The following is a 20,002-nucleotide window of genomic DNA, read 5'->3' as shown; positions in this document are numbered from 1 at the left end:
CTCATCTCAGTAGCCGATGTATGTATTTCGCAATCGGTATCATCGTTGATATTCATAAACACTGTTTATTTCTACTTGGGTACTGTTGCCCATAAACATTGAATACCTTCACTTGTGTGCTGCGCGCTACACTCTGCACATAGGCGTATGTCACTGAAATGAATGAAGATTGACATGATTCAGAAGAAATATTGCATTGTCTCAGGAGGATAGCTCGGGGGCAATGTGCTCGCCTTACGAGCACCACAGGTTCAATCTCCGGGTCCGCGCTTAGAAACCTCTGGGTATTGAGCGCGTTATAAATAACCCATCATATCATAAGTGCCTTTTTTCTTCCATTTTGTTCATTTTTATTTAAAGGCTTTTTTATTTTAATGGAAGCTGGGGCAGGGGTGATTGATACCTGATTAAATTGGAAATTGACACAGGGGTCAGGGATCAAATGTGAGTAATGAAGTCCATCCCTTTGTTTTTTAAAGCCTGTTAAGTTGGGTATGGTAAATTGGCCGTAAAACTTTTTTTACTTAAAAAATACTTTATACATTCATGGAGTGTAATTAATAAACCAAACATTAACATTTTAGGTGAAATTGTGTATTTTTTTTTTTTTTTTTCACAGCCCAAAACAATACATTGATTTGTCTATTTTGTATCCATCTCTCAAAATGAGTTATTCTGACACATACTCTGAACACCATGTGCACATAGTGAGGATTCGGAGTAAAAATGTTAAACCCCAGGAAGGTTGGGCTCATTTTAAAACTGTCAAAAGTTGCACAACTGTTATTGGGGATGGTTTAACTTTTAATTATTTCATTTTGTGGTTATGGTTGTACAGTTTCTTGCAGCATGTACATTTCACTTTTCTTTCTACTCCTCTCAGAGAAACTAATGACGCCGGAAATGTTTGCAGAGATTCTTTGTGATGATCTGGATTTGAATCCACTTACTTTCGTCCCGGCCATTGCTTCAGCCATCAGGCAGCAAATTGAGTCCTACCCGACGGACAGTATCCTGGAAGACCAGTCTGATCAGCGGGTCATAATTAAGGTAGTGCAGTGAATCCAGTTTGATTGTGAAGGCATTGTAAAAAGAAGCACTTGCAGTAAAGTGCTCAGTGGCGTCTGCTGACTTTTTTTTTAAATTGGAGGGGCATACATGTTTGGCACAAATTTGTGAAAGCGACGGAGCGTAGCGAGCAGGCCTGAGGAGTTCTGGGGTGGGCAGGTTTCCTCTCCTCCCCTAAAATCCTTACAAAGTTAGAATAATGGGCTAAAATGGAGCATTATACAACACTTTCTGTAAAAAAATGTGGTAAAAACTGACCATATGCAATCGGTTTTGTATGGGCACTTGTGAAAAAAGGCAAGTCACCAACAGTGCACAGGAGCATTTCCCAGCACATTCTTCATGATGTCTTCTACCACAATTAATGCCAATATTGAACCATGTTCATGCGGAATGCGCCCATACGTGTCCAGGCTAGTTGCACGGATATATGCCAGTATTCCCATATAGGAACACACTCGTGTTTGCTTTTTGCATAATGCCAGTAAGGCTATTAAAGGAGAACCTGTCCAAGCTGTCTCTGCCAAAATATGGCAGTATTCTCAAGTAAGTACATTAAAATGAAACCTGTCCAAACTGGCTGCAGTAATGTTGGCCGGTCTAGACACGTAATAGCACTGTGTGCGCTTTATCGTAGATGGCCACTTAAAAATGCCATGCCATAGTATGAAATGGCTAGAGTGGCTGCACCAAAATGCCAGTCTAGCCACGTAATCTCATTTATGCTCGTTTCATCATAAATGCCCAGTGTGTAAATGCTGCACGCACCCCTCCCTTCACTCCGCCCTGCCGAATTCAGTGACTCGCCCATCAAGCACATGCACACCAAATTCACTTGCTCATTCTCATACCCAGTTTAAAAAAGTTTAAAAATGATATCCTGGTCTCCAACCCAGGCCTCCCTATTCCTGAAGAGGAGGAAAAAATTGGGTAGATCCCGAAATATTTTGTTTTAGGGGAATTTAAGCAGTATAGGGACCACGTATATAGAGCAAACAAGGCTGCTAAATTACCCCTCTCCTAGTCTACCTATAGAAGGAGTCAGAAGAAACAAACGCAACTGGATAGATATCTAATTTATCTGTCCAGGTAGTTATGCCAAACAGGTAATCATTAAAAACACATTTTAATCTACATTTAATTCAATACATAATCGTGCTGTGTGCTGCCCAAAAGGCATCACAAACATTTAAGAAGAGTTTTATGAAAAGAACAATTTCAGAAAAAAAAACCAGTCCAGAATGATCGCATTTTTATACCTATCTTGACTTGTGTTAGTAGGTGACATTCATAATTCATCACATTGACAACAAAATTTGTTACAAAAAACTAATAATGGCAGGGGAGAACTCTTAATGTACAGCGTTAGTTGAAAGTTCGTTTGAGAGAAAGACAGCTTAGTTTGGGTGTCTGTGGGATGTCTACATATGTTTCGGCTGAACAAATATCGCCAACACCTTCCCTGGTGTTCCGCTGTTTCTATTATAGCCCTCTTCAGGACGGTATGTAGTTATTGGAGAGTTGACAAAGTTCAATATCGATCCCCGATGTGTCAGATAATTGTTGGAAAATAAGAAATGAAAGAAATTCATAGGATTGTTTAGGTCGATAAAAACATATTTTAAAAGAAACTGAATGGCAATTTTCACTTAGTGTAGAGGTTTTTCTTCTACAAAAGTTTATTCTACTGACCTTTTTTAATCATAAAGTGGTTAGACTAGAGCATTTGTCATTTGCACCAGGATGTCACTTCCTTCTTGGTGATTGCCTTTGTGCGTTGATGGAAATCCTGTTTTCATTGTTTATTCTTGTTCATAATTACTCAGAGGTTCTTCAAAATAGTTGCGCGGGACCTGTTGTAAGATAGGACCCCCGTTTTATGTTACTGTGCATCTTTTGTTACAAATTTCAGTTGCCTAGAAAATAGTTATTCTGCGTTATCTACTGGCCTGCATAGATCTGGCAGACTTTTTGAAGATTGCCACGCCGTTATTTGGGTGGAGATGGGGCTGGAAAGTCCACACTTAAGCGGATTAGAGTTCGAGGGAACTCCCGTCTTGCCTCGCTGCTTCCTCTGTTTTGGAGAGCCAGAAGGACGATGTTTCAGTTATGTTAAACGATCGCCTCACGAGTGGATATGCACTCGGACGCTTGCGGGCATAAAAAATACCTCGTTTGGAAAAGATCGTGGCCCCAATCTAAATTTTTTACCTCTCGCTTCGCATTCAATCTGTGATAGAGAGATCTTCCGAGATCCTCATTCTCGAAATGCTGGCGTTCAATCTGAAAGTCCAGCGTTGTTGCTATGTATTGCAGTCGGTCGCTGATGACGTGGGCACGTATTGATGTGCTAGGTTAACTGAAAAAGGACTATTTTATCCTCCATCCGCCATGTTTAATGAGTGGAATAGCATGGGTTTGTCCACACTTGGCTGCAAGGCTGATATTTTTGACGAAGATCTTTTCAAAGAAAGTTCTTAAGGAGAAAGTTCTTTAAAAGAAAATACCCCATTCCACTGCGGAATTCAAGCCATTCTTTACTGTGTCAAGGTCATAAATCCACTTCTGTTCACATTTGCAAAGTGCCAAATCGCGGTCCCCCCCTCTCTTCGATATTTGTACTACTTGGATGATGAACCAGAACATTTCACATGGTTTGTTTAAAACGTATGTAATGAGCCATGAGTGGTTTGTTTGAAGTTTGATTCCTGATATTACATCCATGTTCTCCAATGCGAGTTTTAATTTGACTTTTTGGTTTTTCCAATATATAACAAATGGCAAGGACACTGGATGGCATACACAACCCATTGTGAAGCACAGTTGGTAAACGTTTTCAAGTGCCAGGGTTTCCCTTTTAGCGTGATGCATTTTAAATTCTTGGTTAGGGAGCATACTGAGTAATTGCCGCATTTAAAATGCCCAGTGACGGGGGGCTGGTCCCAGAGTGTTCGCTGTGTTTCCGTATTGGTGTTTATTTTTGGGTACGTATGGACTAAGTTGTCTCGTAGGTAGTATTGTCTTTTGAAGGCAAATCTGGGTGGTACTGGGGCAAAATCTTCTGTTTTGATGATGTGCCAGTTTTTCAAAACTGGTTTTCGTAAGTTGTGGCTAATGGGGTTAAAAGTAGTGACACATGTAATTTTATCCACTTTGGTTCTCTCCACCGGATGTAGACAAAGGTCACGATTTCTGTTTTTGGCTCTTTTGTATGCCATGTTTATTTGTTTTTTTTGGGATATCCTCTTTGTTTTAGCCATTGTTTCAATTGTTTTCCATGGATTTTATAGTCTTCCAGACTGGTGCAGTTTCTCCGGACTCTTAGAAATTGACCTATCGGTAGATTCGCCTTCAGGCTCGCCGGATGGTAGCTTTGAAACTGTAAGTGTTTTTATCTGTTTCTTTTCTGAAGATATTGGTGGTTAATGTCCCATCGTTTTGTGTTCTAATTTCTAAATCCAGGAAGGGGATCTTGATGGTAGCATGTAATATTGTGAAACTGATGTTACTGTTGCATTGATTGAGCCACTGGTGATATTCCTCTAGGCGAGTGGATGAACCTCTCCATACCATAAAGCAGTCATCTATACACCTGTGCCAAGCTTTTATGTTCTGTTTATACGGATTATTCAGGTTGTAGATCGAATTAGTTTCCATTGTGTCCATATACAGATTGGCAATATCTGGTGCGAAAGTCGCCCCCATACTGGTACCGTGTCGTTGATTGTAGAATACTTCTTCATAGAGGAAATAGTTTTCCATTAAAGCCAATCTTGCGCATTCAAGAATGAAGGCAGTGGGGACAGTTTTGCTGTTCATAGTCCGTTGGTTAAGGTACTGTTCAAGCACTTGCAGGCATTCTATTTGAGGAATACTAGTATATAGGGCCACCATATCCAAGGTGACTAAGATGTTGTCTTTTTCAATCTGAATGTTATCCAGAATGTTAATCATACTAGTAGTGTTCTTTATGTAAGATTTCATTTCCAACACGTAGGGTCTTAAGAACCAATCAACATATATGGATAGGGGTTCCAAGATTGAATCTATGGCGGAGACGATGGAGAAGACGCCTAGAAGAATTTCACCAATGGCTCAATCAATGCAACAGTAACATCAGTTTCACAATATTACATGATACCATCAAGATCCCCTTCCTGGATTTAGAAATTAGAACACAAAACGATGGGGCATTAACCACCAATCTTTTCAGAAAAGAAACAGATAAAAACACTCTTTTACAGTTTCAAAGCTACCATCCGGCGAGCCTGAAGGCGAATCTACCGATAGGTCAATTTTTAAGAGTCCGGAGAAACTGCACCAGTCTGGAAGACTATAAAATCCATGGGAAACAATTGAAACGACGGCTAAAACAAAGAGGATATCCCAAAAAACAAATAAACATGGCATACAAAAGAGACAAAAACAGAAATCGTGACCTTTGTATACATCCGGTGGAGAGAACCAAAGTGGATAAAATTACATGTGTCACCACTTTTAGCCCCATTAGCCACAACTTACGAGAGCAGTTTTGAAAAACTGGCGCATCATCAAAACAGAAGATTTTACCCCAGCACCACCCAGATTTGCCTTCAAAAGACAATACAACCTACGAGACAACTTAGTCCATACGTACCCAAAAATAAACACCAACACGGAAACACAGCGAACACTCTGGGACCGCCCCCCCCCCGGTCACTGGGCATTTTAAATGTAGCAATTGCTCAGTATGCTCCCTAACCAAGAATTTAAAATGCATCACGCTAAAAGGGAAACCCTGGCACTTGAGAACGTTTACCAACTGTGCTTCACAATGGGTTGTGTATGCCATCCAGTGTCCTTGCCATTTGTTATATATTGGAAAAACCAAAAGACAAATTAAAACTTGCATTGGAGAACATGGATGTAATATCAGGAATCAAACTCCAAACAAACCACTGGTGGCTCATTACATAAGTTTTAAATATAAACAATTTGAAATGTTCTGGTTCATCATCCAAGTAATACAAATATGAAAGAGAGGGGGGACCGCGATTTGGCACTTTGCAAATGTGAACAGAAGTGGATTTATGACCTTGACACAGTAAAGAATGGCTTGAATTCCGCAGTGGAATGGGGCATTTTCTTTTAAAGAACTTCCTCCTTAAGAACTTTCTTTGAAAAGATCTTCGTCAAAAATATCGGCCTTGCAGCCAAGTGTGGACAAACCCATGCTATTCCACTCATTAAACATGGCGGATGGAGGATAAAATAGTCCTTTTTCAGTTAACCTAGCACATCAATACGTGCCCACGTCATCAGCGACCGACTGCAATACATAGCAACAACGCCGGACTTTCAGATTGAACGCCGGCATTTCGAGAACAAGGATCTCGGAAGATCTCTCCATCACAGATCGAATGCGAAGAGAGAGGTAAAAAAGTGAGATTGGGGCCACAATCTTTTCCAAACGAGGTATTTTGTGTATGCCCGCAAGCGTCCGAGTGCATATCCACTCGTGAGGCGATCGTTTAACATAACTGAAACATCGTCCTTCTGTGTCTCCAAAACAGAGGAAGCAGCGAGGCAAGACGGGAGTTCCCTCGAACTCTAATCCGCTTAAGTGTGGACTTTCCAGCCCTATCTCCACTCAAATAACGTCGCGGCAATCTTCAAAAAGTCCGCCGGATCTATGCAGGTCAGTAGATAATGCAGAAAAACTATTTTCTAGGCAACTGAAATTTGTAACAAAAGATGCACAGTAACATAAAACGGGGGTTCTATCTTACAACAGGTCCCGCACAACTATTTTGAAGAACCTCTGAGTAATTATCAACCAGAATAAACCATGAAAACAGGATTTCCATCAACGCACAAAATACAATCACCAAGAAGGAAGTGACATCCTGGTGCAAATGACAAATGCTCTAGTCTAACCACTTTATGATTAAAAAAAGGTCAGTAGAATAAACTTTTGTAGAAGAAAAACCTCTACACTAAATGAAAATTGCCATTCAGTTTCTTTTAAAATGTTTTTATCGACCTAAACAATCCTATGAATTTCTTAGTTTCCAACAATTATCTGACACATCGGGGATCGATATTGAACTTTTTTGTCAACTCTCCAATAACTACATACCGTCCTGAAGAGGGCTATAATAGAAACAGCGGAACACCAGGGAAGGTGTTGACAATATTTGTTCAGCCGAAGCATATGTAGACATCCCACAGACAACCCAAACTAAGCTGTCTTTTTCTCAAACGAACTTTCAACTGACGCTGTACATTAAGAGTTCTCCCCTGCCATTATTAGTTTTTGGTAACAAATTTTGTTGTCAATGTGATGAATTATGAATATCACCTACTAACACAAGTCAAGATTGGTATAAAAATGTGATAATTCTGGACTGTTTTTTTTTTCTGAAATTGTTCTTTTTAGAAAACTCTTGTTAAATGTTTGTGATGCCTTTTGGACAGCACGATTTTGTATTGAATTAAATGTAGATTAAAATGTGTTTTTAATGATTACCTGTTTGGCATAACTACCTGGACAGATAAATTAGATATCTATCCAGTTGCGTTTGTTTCTTCTGACTCCTTCTAAAGGTAGACTAGGAGAGGGGTAATTTAGAAGCCTTGTTTGCTCTAAACTCCCTATTACTGAGACCTATACCAGTGTCTCCTCTAGGTAAACCCTCACCGACATCCACTTTGTCGTTACCTCGCCAGACTTATGGACTCTTCATATGGTCTCTGTGCTTTCTCCTCTCTTCTCCTCCCATTAATGGTGGCACCTGATGGGAGGCCCTCCTGGCCTCCTTCCACTCCTCCAAGGTCATCATTAATGTTTACTTGAACGGTACCGTCTTGGTCCAAGGCCCTCGGGCCACTCTTCTCCTCTTTGATACTCTTCCCGCACCTCATCAATTTTCTTCCTTCTCCTGCTGTCCCCCTCTCTTCCAGCCACAGCTTCCTTGCCTCCCCCTGCTGCCTCCTCCTTGGCTACCTTGCCCTTTTCTCCTTCCTCTTCTGCCCACCCCGTGGGCCTCTTCTACACCTCCGCAGGGCGTACCTCTGATTCGTACCCCTCCCCGGAAATCTTTAAAGGGTGGCAACCTTCTCCATATTGCCACTGTGAACTCTCGCTCTGCTGTCAAACACTCCTCTGACAGCCAGCTCTGTCACGAGCATTGACACTCTCCTCCCTGACAGCTACAAAATCCTCTCCGCGCCCAGGTCCAACCGTTCAGAAGGGGTGAAGGCCTGATCTTTCCTGAGTGGATTCCTGCCTCTGTTATTCCTACGCAGGCCTACTCCTCTTTCAAATGCCTCATCTGCAGTTTTTCTTTCTCTCTCTCTTTCTCTCTTTCTCTCTCTTTCTCTCTTTCTCTTTCTCTATCTCTTTCCTCCCCCCACTCCCCTCCCTAGCCATTCACTTACTGTGGCTACTATCTATCGGCCACCTGGTCAGATCTCCTCCTTCCTCTCTAAATGGGTGGAGCTCTCCTCTTCCCTCCTGGTCTCGACCACTCAACTCCTCCTTCTTGGAGACTTTAACATCCACCTGGATGCTCCTTGTCCTTCCTCAGGACTCTTTTGCGACCTCTGTGGCTCTCTCACCCTCTAATCTCCCCTCGGGGCCGACTCACTCTGCATGGCACACTCTGGATGTTCTGATCTATTCAGACCTTCCCCTTTCTATCCCTCTCACCACTCCTCTCTCCTGGAGTGATCACGTTCTCCTTTCCTCCCAGCTCACCCTCTCTACCCCTCAGGCCAAGCCACCCACCTTCTCGCTCATCCGACTCATGAAGCGCGTGTCAGTTGAGGCTTTCGCTGCCAATTTGCTTCACCCCCTCCCACACCCCCCGCTTTGGCTGACACACACCCTGACACAGCCCTTTCCATGCTCCACTCTGCTATATCTGATATTCTCGATGTTCTTGCCCCTGTCGTGAGGATCCGCTTGAAGCCCAAAACTAAGTGCAACTCCTGGTACGACTCAGACCTACTCGCCCTCAAACGCAAGTGTGGGGTTGCTGAGAGGAAATGGCATACTTCTCGTACATCTCTGACAAACTAGCCTGCTGCCTGCTCCAAAGGCAATACTGGCTCTCTGTCTGCACCAAGAAAAGAGCTCACATCCAAGCCTGCATCTCTGCGGCATCTAACAACTCGGACAAACTCTTTAAAATCTGCAAGGAACTGGACAATCCTGCTGCCGTTTCTACCTCTCCTGTCCCTTCCCAGGCCCTCTGCACGGCTCTGGCTTCTCATTTCATCTCTAAAACGCAGGACATCATGTCCTTTTGCTCTTTCTCTCCCCCTCCTCCCTCGACTCCCTGCTCTTCATCTCCTCCCTCCTTCTCTGCCTTTACCCTGTTCTCCCCAGATGAGTCCGTTCTATGAAAGTCTTGTCAAAACTGGTTCACCCCTGTTCCTTCAAAACCATCAAGGACCATATTGACTCCCTAGCTCCTGCTCTGGCCGACTTATGCATCCACTCCTTTGCCACTGGAGACTTCCCATCCCCCCTGAAGCACTCCCTTGTGCTCCCTCTTCTAAACTCTCTGCCGTCCCGTCCTGCCCGGCTGTCGCCCGATCTCCATCACTCCTTTTCTGGGCAAACTCCTGGAAAAGCTGGACATCTCTCAAATCAATCTCCATACTGAATCTGTTGGTTGTCTTCATGATCATCAGTCTGGCTTCAGAGCTGCCAGAAGCAGGGAAACTGCTCTCCTGAACATCCGTGAAGACCTGCTCTCTAACCTTGATTCCAACACCCCCTGTGTCCTCATCTTACTTGATTTCTCTTCTGCCTTTGACACGGTCAACCATGCCATCCTGCTCAACCGTCTCCGTGATAAACAAGGTATCACCGGTCAGGTCCAACTTGGGTCCTTCCTCTCCTCTTTCTCTATCTGTGGTGTTCCTCAGGGGTCTAACCTCTCTCCCTGGCTTTTCAACCAATACCTGGCACTTCTTGCCCCCTGCATTGCCGCTCTCTGCCCCAACTTCCAGTGCTATGCGGATGACACTCGGTTCATTTTCAGGCTATCTTCATCCACCTATTTTCCTTCACTCCTCTGTCTGCTATCCAGGAGTGGTGTGCCGCCAATGATCTCTGCCTTAATGCCAGTAAGACTGAGAGTCTCCTCATCGGCACATCCGCTCCCTCCTTTCCTGTCACTTTCTGGCTGGCCTCTTTTGGCCCTCTGCCTGCTCCCACCTGCGAGGCTAAAAACCTTGGTCAACTTTGACTCTACACTCTCCTTCTCTCCTCACATCTGACGTCTCTAAGAAGTCACACTACAGCTGCACCTCCTCAGAGGTATTCTTCCTTTCCTCTCCTTCCCCCAGAAGCTCACTGTCTCCAGAACTCTGGTTCTCTTCAGGCTTGACTACAGCCTCTTTCTAAATCGGCGTGCTTCTATTCTGCGCCCTCCAACTCATCCAGAACAGGACTGCGAGACTTGTCCTTGGCCTCAAGCCCAGGAATCGTATCTCTCCAGGACTTAAATCTCTGCACTGGCTTCCAATGGCTGTGAGGATTAAGTTCAAAACCCTGCGCATTGTCCACAATGCCTTCTGGGGCCTCAATACCTTCAACTCTCTCTTCCTAAATATCTTCCTTGTCGAGCTCTTCACTCATCCGCCTCCAACTCCCTCAGGGTCGGTCGCTTCTCCAAGCAACGCGTTGGTGGTAGATCTTTCCTCGGCTGGGGCCTCTCTCTGGAACAGCCTCCCTGAAACTTGAGGAGAACCATCTCTGGTTCCGGAAGCACCTCAAAACCTTCCTCTTTGCTTCTGCTTTCTCTCCTCCTCTCCCCGGCTGAATTCCTGGCTGAAACTGAAACTGCACTTGTTACCGGGCTACCCTCTGATCTTGGGCCCAGGTCACCTCCCCCGCCAGTTGCACACCTGCACTGCCTCCCTGGCAACCCCCTCACTTGGGGTCTGTTTTTCTGTATCCCTACAGTCCCCCTACCAGCACTTACACCTGATGTCTGTACTTACCCTTGCACTTGCCACCAGCTGGCGTATTTTGTATTTTTTTATATTTATCTGAATGACACCTGGCCTAGTAAGATCGTTGTCTGTCTCCCTCTGTTCCCCCTCCCTTGCCTTGTTGCGCCTTCAAACACTTGTGTATAGGCGCGTTATAAATGCCATATCATTCATCACACAAGCAGCCATGCAACCGTTCAGCTCTTGCTTGCATTCAAACATTCATTTGCTTTTAAGAAAGTCACTCTCATTCACTCCCCATTTATACATGTGTGCAATCCACAGCATTCATTTAATCTGTCGCCAGCATTCATTACCTCCATGTCTCTCATCCTCGTCCCAGTACTTACTTGTGAGTAGGACTGATTTGTTTTTTAAAATAAAGTAAAAATGTACTTGCATACATTCCCCATTCCTACACTTTTACTATCAGCAGCATTCCCCTTCATACTTGTGCAATCAGCAGCATTCATTAACTAACACATCCGAAAGCATTACACCCTCACACCTAAACACAATAATTTGCATACAAGCACGTATACATACACATTATTTTTTAATTAAATAAAATCATACCGGCTCCCCCTCACTCTGCAGCTGCTCCGGGAGGCCTTCTCTGCAAACCTTCCAGGCAGGGAGCTGTGTTAAACCCCTATCAATGCTTCCTGCCTGGAGGGCAGAGTGGAACTGCAGGGACTGGGCCGCCCCAGGCCCTTCTAATGCATGGGGAGGCGCAAAGGCTCCCCCTAAGCATTTAGGTTTGCAGTACCTCAGCCTGCATGGTCAGTGGGCCATGCAAGGCTGGGGAAGCAAAATGCCCCGCCTTGCAGGATTCATTGCCCATGCGTAGCTAGGTTAATGAGCCCAAGGGAAATGTTTCCCCACAACACAGCCAACCCAGGAGTACTCACTGCACGCTGTAGCAGTGTGAGGTCTCCGGTTTTCACTGTGTTCTGATTTAGCCTACTTCATAAAGTTGGTATGTCGGCGCTCTAACACCCATTATGGAGGTGCCCCACCCCCTGGAATGGCTCCACTTATGGGTGATGTCTTGGAGCACTTAATTAAACTATGTCAAAATTCCAAATCCATTTAAAATGAAAAGCAATCCAGATATGCATCATGTTTATGTCCCTCCATGAAAATGGCAGTGATGTGCAGTATAAATCCCAGTAGCGTCAATGTCAACAGGACCATGTGTTGCTTTTCTATAAAGCTCATTGAATTGCCCGATTCCTCTTGAAAGAAACAGATCAAGACTGGTACCTCTAGTGCAGGAAATAAACTTGTAAGGCAAAATCGGACTGCACCAGTTATCCCATCATGGAGTTGAGCCTCTGTTCAGTGTTCCCCTTGTTGCAGAGTTTTTGTGATGGTCATGAAGTCTGGGGCACAGGCATGCAGGGGTCGCATGCATAGGAGACCTGGGTGGACACTGTCCTGGCGCCTGGCTCATGAACAAAAGTAAACAAGAACATCCATTTAACACCAAAAGGCTTTTATTATGGACATAGCACTTCAGATGTATTAACCTTGAACATTCCATCCATTTAGTAGCCCCAAGTGTGTTCTTGGGTGCGGCTGCTAATGGATTGCCTTTGCACGTGCTCACTCTCTAGGAGTGGCAGGGTGTGGCTGGTAAGCCGGCCCTAATGGGCGTGCCCACAATCTCAGCTATATAAGCTGCCCTGATCCTCAAGACAAACGCTTTGCGTTATTCTGCACTTGCAAGCAGCGTAACGCTCACCGTCGCCTGAGGTCAGACTTGCCTTTGAAGATCCTGCTTCCTGGACATCCATCTTCCTGCCAGCATACTTACCAACTGGGGGAAGCTGTTCTTACCGGTACATCTCTTCGGCGAACCAAGTATTCATTTTTACACTTTCTGGAAAGCCGAAATCTTCAACTTGGCACCGCAGCATGACGCGCTCCATCGTCGACAGCAGCGCCTGCAAGGAAAAACAGAAGACAAGGTTAGACATCGAAAAAAGTCAGTTTAAGGTTGCGCTTCACCATACATTGCGCTTTTCCTTAAACCATCACTTACCTGCTGTCGAACAATGCGGTAGCATCCATATTCCATCCGGCCTCCTCTCACAGCTGCATTGAGGCTGCATTTCCATCTAAGGGAAGTAAACAGAAGAGAGACACTATTACGGGCATAAATAGGAGAAACATATAAAGACATTAAAGAGAACGAACAGCATCATAAGGGCTCAAGAAAGACTTATCATAAGGAGATGCACAGTCGCAGCTAGACTGGACTAATCCTTATCAGGGATCAGAGAAGGAACTAGATCCCATTCGATGCTTCCCTGCTCGAAGTAGCAGGACGGAGAGCTTATCTTCCATAATTCACAGGAGCGGTATCACCACATACCTCCGCTCACAGCTTTTCTACTGAGGGAGAGGCTTGAAGGGGGTGATTCAAGTTCAGGGAGGGCTGCAACCGTGCCCAAACGCCACCGCAGCGGCAAGGTTAGCGTAACAGTTTTACAGAAGTTGCGGTCTGTGACGGAACTTGGAAAAGCCCACTTTAAGTGAACAGGGTTACACTTCTTGGTTTAGGCCTGAGCCATACAAAGGTGTGGTAGAATGGCAAGCAGCCAGGCTTATTCTAAGGAAGGAGGAGGGCTGTAGTGGGATGCACTTAGTTCAGGAAAACACTGATACACTTGGGATAGACATTGATTATATTCACTAATGCAGAGGTGATAATTCATAGGCCAAGTAAGTACTTTAAAACAGTAAGAGAATATAAGATCACTTTGGATTATTCTTTAGCTAATAATCCACAGTTGTAGTAATTTTAGAATAGTATTGTTCATAACAAACTATTTAGTAAAGCCATCTGAAATATATGTGCAAACTTTTCCAAACTTGTTTAACTTTGTATAACTTAAATCCAGCCGGTCTTAAAGAGTCCAACCCTATCTCATGTGAGTCTGTGTTTAGCTGGGTCACTGGGCCTCGAGTGGCCAGGGGTGGAGCAAGAAAGGCAGTTAAGCAGGGTAAAAGGTTCAATATGGCCGAGTCCAGAAGTCTTTCAGTATTGCAGGTACGTAAAGTTAGTTTTACAAAGGCAAAGCAATCTGTTGTTCTCTTGTAGATTTGCCCCAAGGACCAATGTCCCAAGGCAGGTTTAGATTACAATGGGTGGTGGTAAGGAAGGCATGGTATCAAACAGTGAAGACAGACGCAAGTGATCACAGTTCAAGGGTGTTAAACTTTAATGGGTTGGTTGAACGCCTATCTAACCTAAATTTAAGGATGGTCGGCTTCCCTTCCCCACCTTTTCAAGACTGGGCAAGGCAACACACTATGGCTTCTTTGACACGAGGATTCAGTTCAAAGCAAAGGTATCAAGGGCTTTTGCTAAAGTCTCCTTTACAAAAACAGTCTTGTCGCAGAGGGCCTGTCGTAACAAACAAATATGAAAGTTCCACTCTTATCAGGGTCTTCACATGCACAAGTTCACGCTTTCAGTATTCATCATGGGTCTCCCTCCTTCAGACTTGGACACCCCTTTTACCACAATATTTACACTTGGTCTGCCTCTTTCGGGCTCGGACAATGGATCTCCCTCGTTTGGGCTCTGATCGCTTTTCCACAATATTCACATTTGGTCTCCCTTGTTCGGGCTCAAACCATGCAGTCTCAATTTCTAGTTTCCTCTTGATATCAAAATTAAAGACTATGGAATGTGTAATGTGCTTTGTTCAAACCCATGCAGGCCTACTTTGATTCACTTTGTACAATGTTCTGATCAATCTTCCACTTTCGTTTCTACCACTTCTTGGGAGGATATCTTACAGACAGTTGATTGAGCACATTCAGGGTGCCGGACCACTGTCGACGGTATCGTAGCTTTCCTTCTCAAGTTCAAACATTCATCAGTCATTTAGCTTTACTCAAGTCTTTCATCACATGCGTTCAATAATGTTTGTTCCAGCGCTCGTTCTACAATGTTGCCGCTTGTTAGGTATGTATTGGTGCAGTCACACTGTGTGAGACTACACAAGACTTATCTGCTTGGTATTCGGTAACCCACCTTTTGGTATAGGTCTATACTACACAAGTTGGTAGTGTGACTGAGCAGTCAAGAGGGGTAAATGTGAGCTGTAGAGCTGTACAAATGAAATCCGTCAATACACGTAGCCAAGTAACACTCACACTTTGTTATAAATGGTTATTTAACATCAGTTTTAAATAAGCATTCTTTTAAAAGGCAAGAGATTGTAACAATATCTGGGGGGTAGATCTTTCTGCGGCAGGTACCTCCCTCTGGAACAGCCTTCCTGCATCCCTGAAACTTGAGGAGAACCATCTCCGGTTCCGGAAGCACCTCAAAACCTTCCTCTTTGCTTCTGCTTTCTCCCCCCTCTCCCCTGCTAAATTCGTACTGAAACTGCATTGATTCTGCAACTGGGCCACTCTCACCGATCTCGGTCCTCGGCCCAGCCACTATCCCCTTGCACTGCCTCCCTGGCAACCCCTGCACTGCGGGACTGTCTCTGCATCCCTACAGCCCCCCCTCCCAGCATTTGTCTGCACTTACCTTGCACTTGCCACCAGCTGGCCCTTATTATTTATCTTGTCATTCTTCTACCCTGTACTGCATTTTCCCCTCACCCTTTCCCCTTGCACTTTTCCCTTCTCTACCCCTGCACTTGCGCGATCTGTATGACACCTGGTCTAGTAGGATCGTTGTCTGTCTTCCCTTTGTTACCCCTCCCTTGCCTCGTCGCGCCTTGAACACTTGTGTATAGGCGCGTTACAAATGCCAGATCATATCATATATCAATACAAATACATTTTGAAATTACTTTTCAGAACCAATTAAGTCGGTGAATAATCTTTAGATATGCTTAATATATTACTCCTACCTCCTGAGGTGACTTCAATCACAAGGATAGTATTTGCATTTATATATTACACCCATATTCTTTGTAGATTCTGGGTTGCAGAAAGGAAAGGTTAAGAGAAATAAAAAGGTTAGAACAGTTTTTCACAACATGTACTGAATCCTCCAATGGAGTCTAGATACGCCTTTCCCAGAAGTAAGTGTTTAACAAGCCACAACCTATGAGGGATAAGCAATACCTAAGTCGATGGATTTAGAAGTGCTTTTAGGGAGCCAGGTCAGCCAAAGTCATTTGGACACAGTTTATAGTTCTGATGAACTTCGTGGATAAAAGTCTTAGACAAAGTTAGAGTGTTCAGAAAAATCCCTTTTAGGGACACAAGCTGTTAAAGGGAGCTGAAATTAACTGAACGTAAGCAGGTGTAAATCTCAAGTGAGACAGCATGACTTAATGCAAGAAGGTAAGCACAAAAAAGTACCTTTGGTTAGAAGAAAGGGACCCAGCTGGATTCTGTTTTGCTTCATCCAAGCAGACCCTGGTTCCTGAGCCTCAGTTGCGGGGACAAGAGGGAGGACATCTGCAGGGCTCCTGTGGTAGTACTCGAAGGTCGTCGACAGCTACAGGTTTTCTTCGTTTCAGCTGCACTTCGTAGTTTCAGCGCTTCACAAACCGCAATGATGCAGAACAATGGACACTGGTTGGATTTTCCTTGCTCCCTCAGTCCAGCACTCTTGTGAGGGCACCCTGGATCGGGATTGCCTGCTTCTGATGGGGGGGACCTTAGGATGCACCTGGAGCTTTTGGTCAGATTCGTTCCGCAGCAGACGTTGCACTCTACTATGGACATTCGACCTCATTCAACGGAGAGGCACAGCAAGTTGAGCATTGCGCCAAAGTGGAGTTTGTCTCGGGGTTAGTTGGTCCCACTAACCCAAGGGGAGTAGTCGTTCCCTCTGAGCTTCTCTGTTGAGGTGAAAAGTGTCCGCACAGCAGCAGGACTTCACCGGGCAAGGTTGCAGCAGGCTTCTCTTTATGGTTTCTTCTTCAGATGTTTCTTCCAGTGTTGGACTCTGCCTGTTGTCCCAAGAACCTCTCCTTTTAAGCAAGATTTCCCGTTCATTCACAGCCTACGCGGTCATCATGCAGCAGGATGGCTGTCCTTTCAAAATAGCCAGCTGGCCAATTAGGACTGGCTTCAATCAGGCACACCTAGAGACAAAGGACAGGGGAGTTCTGGGACCCTCCCTCACATCCTGTCCTTCCAGACACACTGGAGCCAGGGGCGGGCTTCAGGGCTGAAGCATGCCAAAGGCAAAACACCACAAAGGGCTCGAACCTGTCTCAACGCACAGAGTAAAAGCCAAAAGTCCTCATAAACAGAAAATGGCGAAAAAAGAGGTGGGCCATTTTGACAAAATTGTCACCCATGGGTGCAGTACTGCAGCTGAGGGTTGCATGCGGTAGAAATGCACAATTGTAGGAAAAATTAAGCCACTATCCATTTATAGTAGTGAGGTTAACAAAAAATGTTACATGAGAAAGTGGGATGAGGGGCTACTAAGTAACCCTCTAGCACTCCACTTAAGATGGTGTGTACTGGACCTACAAATATAAAAGCTAAGTTAAGTCACTTTCACTTGACTATTCTTGGGATCTGTAGCTCACCCAAGAAAAGGTATTTAAATCTTAAGAGAAATTTAAAGGATTTTTCAATGACACTACACTGAAAGTGCCGTCTAACTATACAAAAAGCAGATGCCTATGGAGTTTGTCCAAAAACAGTGAAAACACAAAATCCAAATCAGGTAAAAAAAACAGTGTGAGAAAAATATCCCACTCACTCGGGAGTTACAATTAAATTGTCCTAAATCCAGCAAAAGAGCTGGGGGTCTCTAAGGTGGGATGAATTTAGCACAGAACTAACATTCTCCCTAACAAGCCTTTCATGATCTAAAATATTCCACGTCTGGGAATCTTTTTCTCTGCCTGATCTTAAATCTATCTGCAAGATTATATTAAAACCTACATACTGTAGCAATAGTCCCCCTACCCCCAATTATACAGGACCATTCATATACGCCCCACTCGTATAGATCCCCGTGGCTACTCCCCCATTCCAGCAATGAGCCAAGAACCAGGCCTGTGTACAGAAAGAATGTCTATTTAAAGTATAGGTTCAGTGAGGTTCTGTTCATGTTAGACAAGCCACCTTCTTTGTGGCACAAAACAAAGCTCAGCACACAATGAGGTTGTTTTCCGTAAAAAAACAGGCAAATATGACTTAAGAAGATTTAGATTTCAAACAAGTACAGGTTTGATTTCAGAACAAGTTGCACATTATACAATGCCATGCTGGAGACATCTGGTTTGACTTTTTCAAATCACATCTTTCCCCAACACCAAAAACCCAAGCCCCAGTGATATGCAGCACCCCTCTGTTTAAAGTGTGGGTCTAGGGAGTGCAGGCTTTCAGTTGAGGCCAAGGGCACCCCTTGTTTAAATACAATGTGTAAGGAGGGGTGACAATTGGGAATTTTTTATTTGGTGGCAAAAACACCTTTTTGTTTAACCCTTTAAGTGCCATGGGTCTCCCCCACCAACCCCCCTCTCCAGTGCCAAGGCCTTTTTTGGTGATTTCGGTATGTCGCCATTCAATGCCTTGTAACTTTTTTGTTACATGAGACATCTCGGCCAAATTCGGCCCCTTTTTTTTCCCCCACATGTAGGCGGTCGGAACGCCACCCAGTAATCCTAGGTTGCTGTAGGGGGGTGAAAGGAAGTAACCAAAAAGGGGGAAAATGTTGTGTTTTCAAAAAATGCCAATAAAATGATGTACAAAGAAGCCTGTGTTTTTATTTCCTTGTAAGAGCTAGAAATGGTTTGCTGTGCTGAATTCCCCAATTGTCTGGCTTTCAAGAACAGGTTGAGTGGAAACGAAAGAAAATTATTTTGATGTGGTTATCAACAGTTTTGTGAGAGGTAGGCTATTTTGGCCATTTTTGCCAATTAGACATGCTTGGAGGGAATGGAAGAAAAGGGTAGGAAAGCCGAATTGGAGGACTGAAAAGTAGACACAATTCCAAGTTTAGGAAGGGGGGACTTGCGCAGGTCAGGCAACAACTAGGTAGGGGAAAATGCCATAATTTGGAGAAAAACAATGCTCCGCTACATTCCCCCGACTCTTACAGTTAGGAAAGCACACTTCTGATGCTTGTTAATCTGCTTAGAATCACATGCTGTACATATGGTCTGACATCCAGTGGTAACCGCAGAGTATTGCATCTTGTCTTTCGGGGACCGAAAGGGGATGTCGGCATAGGCGTGTCTGTAACACTATCCCTATCGTGAAGTGTAGTGTACCCAAAATCCCTCACGCGCCGAGGTCCCTCAGATTGTTGTTTTCCACTCCAATAACTGGTCGCCCTATAGCGGAGCTCTTACAGAAGAGACATTGTTTATCTTATACCGACTTGTCGGTTATTCCCCCGTTAAGTCACTTCGGTCACAAGAACATCTTCGACGAAGACTGCAGGGGATTCGTCTACGGCGGTGGGATTCGGCGCCTAAAATCCAGCGGGCGGACTTTCCACGTGGTTGGGCCCTCTGGCCGACCTTTACAATAGGGAGAGTGGGTTGGGGTGGCCATATTATCAGTGTCTTTCCTCCTTTCCCCTCTTCACCCTTTTGGTCTGGCCATCTTCCCCTTTGGCTATGGAAAGTACTCCTTTTAGGTTCTGCCCTAAGTGTAGGGTCAGATATCCTTGGAAGGACGAACACAGGACGTGCAATGCCTGTCTCCCCGTAGATCACGATGAAAAGCGATGTGCGGCCTGCAAACTCCTTTGGCCTAAAACCCTTAAGGAGAGCCGTGTAAAGCGGTGGGCCACTTACGGTATGTCGTGGGTGGAACCCCCCCTTCCCCCACCGCCACACCCGCTGAAAGTGCTGGGGGCACCTCGGATAACCGAACATCCGTTGCGGATTGTGATAGACCTCGAGGTGGACACTTCTAGGTCTGCCACGCCCGTCCCCGTCCCTTTAAGGCCTGACTCTGGTCTCGCTTCACGGACAACACCCGGCGA

The 20,002-nt window shown here is 44.7% G+C and overlaps 1 protein-coding gene across 1 annotated transcript in view; it reads left to right on the top strand.

The window, feature by feature from the left end:
- SMARCB1 (SWI/SNF related BAF chromatin remodeling complex subunit B1) overlaps positions 1-20,002 on the top strand; it is a 279,132-nt gene that overhangs the window by 187,831 nt on the left and 71,299 nt on the right. Inside the window, exon 6 of the mRNA XM_069619921.1 lies at positions 884-1,050. Within this exon, the coding sequence (XP_069476022.1) occupies positions 884-1,050 (167 nt within the window). The remainder of the gene's footprint in view (positions 1-883; positions 1,051-20,002) is intronic.

Source organism: Ambystoma mexicanum, chromosome 10 (assembly GCF_040938575.1).
Source record: "Ambystoma mexicanum isolate Mex_15411 chromosome 10, UKY_AmexF1_1, whole genome shotgun sequence".
Classification (NCBI taxonomy): domain Eukaryota; kingdom Metazoa; phylum Chordata; class Amphibia; order Caudata; family Ambystomatidae; genus Ambystoma; species Ambystoma mexicanum.
The sequence above is the reverse complement of the archived record's forward strand: the minus strand, read 5'-3'. Positions and strand labels throughout refer to the sequence as shown.